This window comes from Bactrocera latifrons, unplaced genomic scaffold (genome assembly GCF_001853355.1).
Source record: "Bactrocera latifrons isolate USDA-ARS-PBARC rearing strain unplaced genomic scaffold, ASM185335v1 scaffold_12, whole genome shotgun sequence".
In the NCBI taxonomy this organism is placed as follows: Eukaryota; Metazoa; Arthropoda; class Insecta; order Diptera; family Tephritidae; genus Bactrocera; species Bactrocera latifrons.
The window spans coordinates 160,498-163,065 of NW_017534630.1; the positions used below are offsets into that span (position 1 = coordinate 160,498).

The 2,568-nt window shown below is 34.8% G+C and overlaps 1 protein-coding gene across 1 annotated transcript in view; it reads left to right on the top strand.

Moving 5' to 3' along the window:
- The first annotated feature begins 812 nt into the window (after nt 1-812).
- The window catches only part of LOC108978315 (putative inorganic phosphate cotransporter), a 28,737-nt gene continuing 26,981 nt past the window's right edge, over nt 813-2,568 (top strand). The window contains exon 1 of the mRNA XM_018948530.1: nt 813-1,504. Within this exon, the coding sequence (XP_018804075.1) occupies nt 1,477-1,504 (28 nt within the window). The 5' untranslated portion in view covers nt 813-1,476. The remainder of the gene's footprint in view (nt 1,505-2,568) is intronic.

The following is a 2,568-nucleotide window of genomic DNA, read 5'->3' on the forward strand; positions in this document are numbered from 1 at the left end:
CTCTGCGCCATTGATAACCATCGGGCTGCTGAGAAATAGGCCGGTTCATAGAAAAGAGGTGATTATACGCTGGTGTATGTTTGTATCTGGGAGAGTTTTTGTATGGGTGTGTGAAAATGAAAGAAGAGTCATAGCAACAAGTGCGTGGGCACTCATCAGAATTCAAATGCAGCGCCGGCTTACGCTCACTCGAGCGCGTTTAAGTATTTGAAGAGAGCGCGCGCATTTCGCTCACCTGTGTGTGCATATGTGCGCGCGCCTTCGTGTACCGGCAGCGTTGCAGCAGCATGTACAGTAGATCGGCAAGAACTTCACGCAGCGCGCCACCTATAATCAGACACATATACGCGCCGCGCTCACAGCTGCTTGCTTGTCTGACTTTTTGGCTTTATTTCGGTGAGCGCCTGCCGCTGTATGTGTGCGCGCTTGTGTGTTTACATCGCTCCGCTGCTTTTACTCACACTGCGTTGTTGTTGTTATTACTTGCCGAGTGAAACTAGTATCGGTACTAGCGCTCAGTCATGCACTTTTGTATGTATGTGTGTGGGTGCCTATGCTGCAYGCGCATTTGTGTGTGTGTGTGTGTGTAACGGCGTCTCTACCGCATTGCTGCTGCAGCAGTTAGAAGCCGATGGCACCTCTTTTATTTTGTTACTTTTGCTCCTTGTTGTTGGCGCTGCTGTCAATGCTGAGTTCGTGTGCGCGCGAGTGTGTTAGCGTGCGCGCTGTTGTCCGCGCAGCACAAATATACCCGCGCGCCTTTTCAGTTGCGATCAGTATTATTTATATAAAAGCATTGCCAACACGTTCACTTCAAGCAGTCGACTTCAGAACGCTTCTCAAACGAGAACGCGTGAAAATTTCATTTCAACGTTCAACACGCATCGTAGAAAACGGTACAGATTCACACACACACACACAGCCACAGCTAACTCATAAATGCAACAACAACAACACAAACGGGAAAATTTTAAAATAGAAATTAAATACGAAATTCTCGTGATCGCGTCAAAATAAATTTTGAGGAAAAAGTGATTTTCGGTTCGATCGTCGCCAAGTCGTGTGCGCTAATCAACGAATGCAAAGGTTGTAGCCAATCGTATTATCAACAACAACTGCTATCAAAGTCAAATTGGTTGCTTGTCGATTTACGTCATCGGCGCCTGTTGATTTCATAGCTTCGCGGCTAACACACGTTTTATTTGCAGTGCTGCTCAGTCTAACGCAGAAAGCGTAGAAAAACGTGCGCGTGTGCTACGGTATTGAGAAAAGTCGTAGCGAAAAGCTATATAAAATATATATGCCGTTTCAATTGAGTAGATAAAATTATATAAATATATTTGTGCAACAACAAAATATACTAACAAGTGACATTGCGTATAGCAATACATGAACGCATAATACAGCAATAAAAAAGCGTATTTTCATCTAAATCGCGCAAGTTTCAACTTAAGAACGGCAGCTGTAGCAGGAAAAATGGTGAAAAACAGGCGTTTTGAAAAAGGTAAAGCTTGGGAACGCGTTTTTGGGTGAAAGTATTATTAGCAAATTATTAGTAAATATTAAAGAATTATAATAATAAAATATTTTTTTTGTGTGCAAAAATGACAAACACAAAAGTTAGTGATATCTGTTTGAATTGATTATGAGTTCAATTTTTTTTTTGTTTAGAAAACTGTTTTGAAAAAAGTAATTTTTTTAATATCGAAATTTTTTGCTTTGTATTTCTTTTTACTTTGAAGTTTTGTTGCTTAAATATTTTGTAAAATGTATTTAACTTTTTTTTTCTTAAAAATTATTTTTTAACATTTTTTTAGTTTTAAACAAAAAACGATGTCAGGAAATTGCTAAGAAAAAATTAAAAATTTGTTCAATATTTTGTTAAAGAAATATAAAACATTTTTTTTTAATATTATTTGAAAGAACATGAAACACTTACATTTTTAATACATTTACTATTATATATAAAAATACCACATCAACAATTGCTCAACGTAATTTTCGCTGGCATTAGCCAGCTTTTGTTCAAAATATTTCAAGCTCACACGTGGTTAGGTTTGCTTATCACAACTTAAGTGGAACACAAACAAATACATAATTCGCAAATTTTGATGTAGATTATATTCTGTGCTAGATTTTTATTGTAGAAAGACAGCGATACTCGTATTGACGGAATACATTTTTGTTTCGCTAAAATGCAAAAAAAATTTTTTTAGCGAAAAAATGCAAATGTGAAAAATATAAAAATATAAAAAAGAAAATATTCGAAAATTATATATTTTTTTTAATTTTTAAAATTTTGGAAAAACTAAATATTGAAGCAGATGAAGCAGAAACATAGTTATTAGCAAAAACATGCAAAAGGAAAAATACATGATAATTAAAACAAAAATCGAAAAATAAAAATAATAATGCAGGCAATTCAGAAAACTTATTTGTTTGCGAAAACAAGTGGAAAAATAACATAAAAATTTAAACAAAATATTCAAAAATTAAGCAAATTAAAATTTTTTTTTTTTATTTTACAAGCCTTTAAAATATAATAACTTTAAATTTTATTTTAAAGAA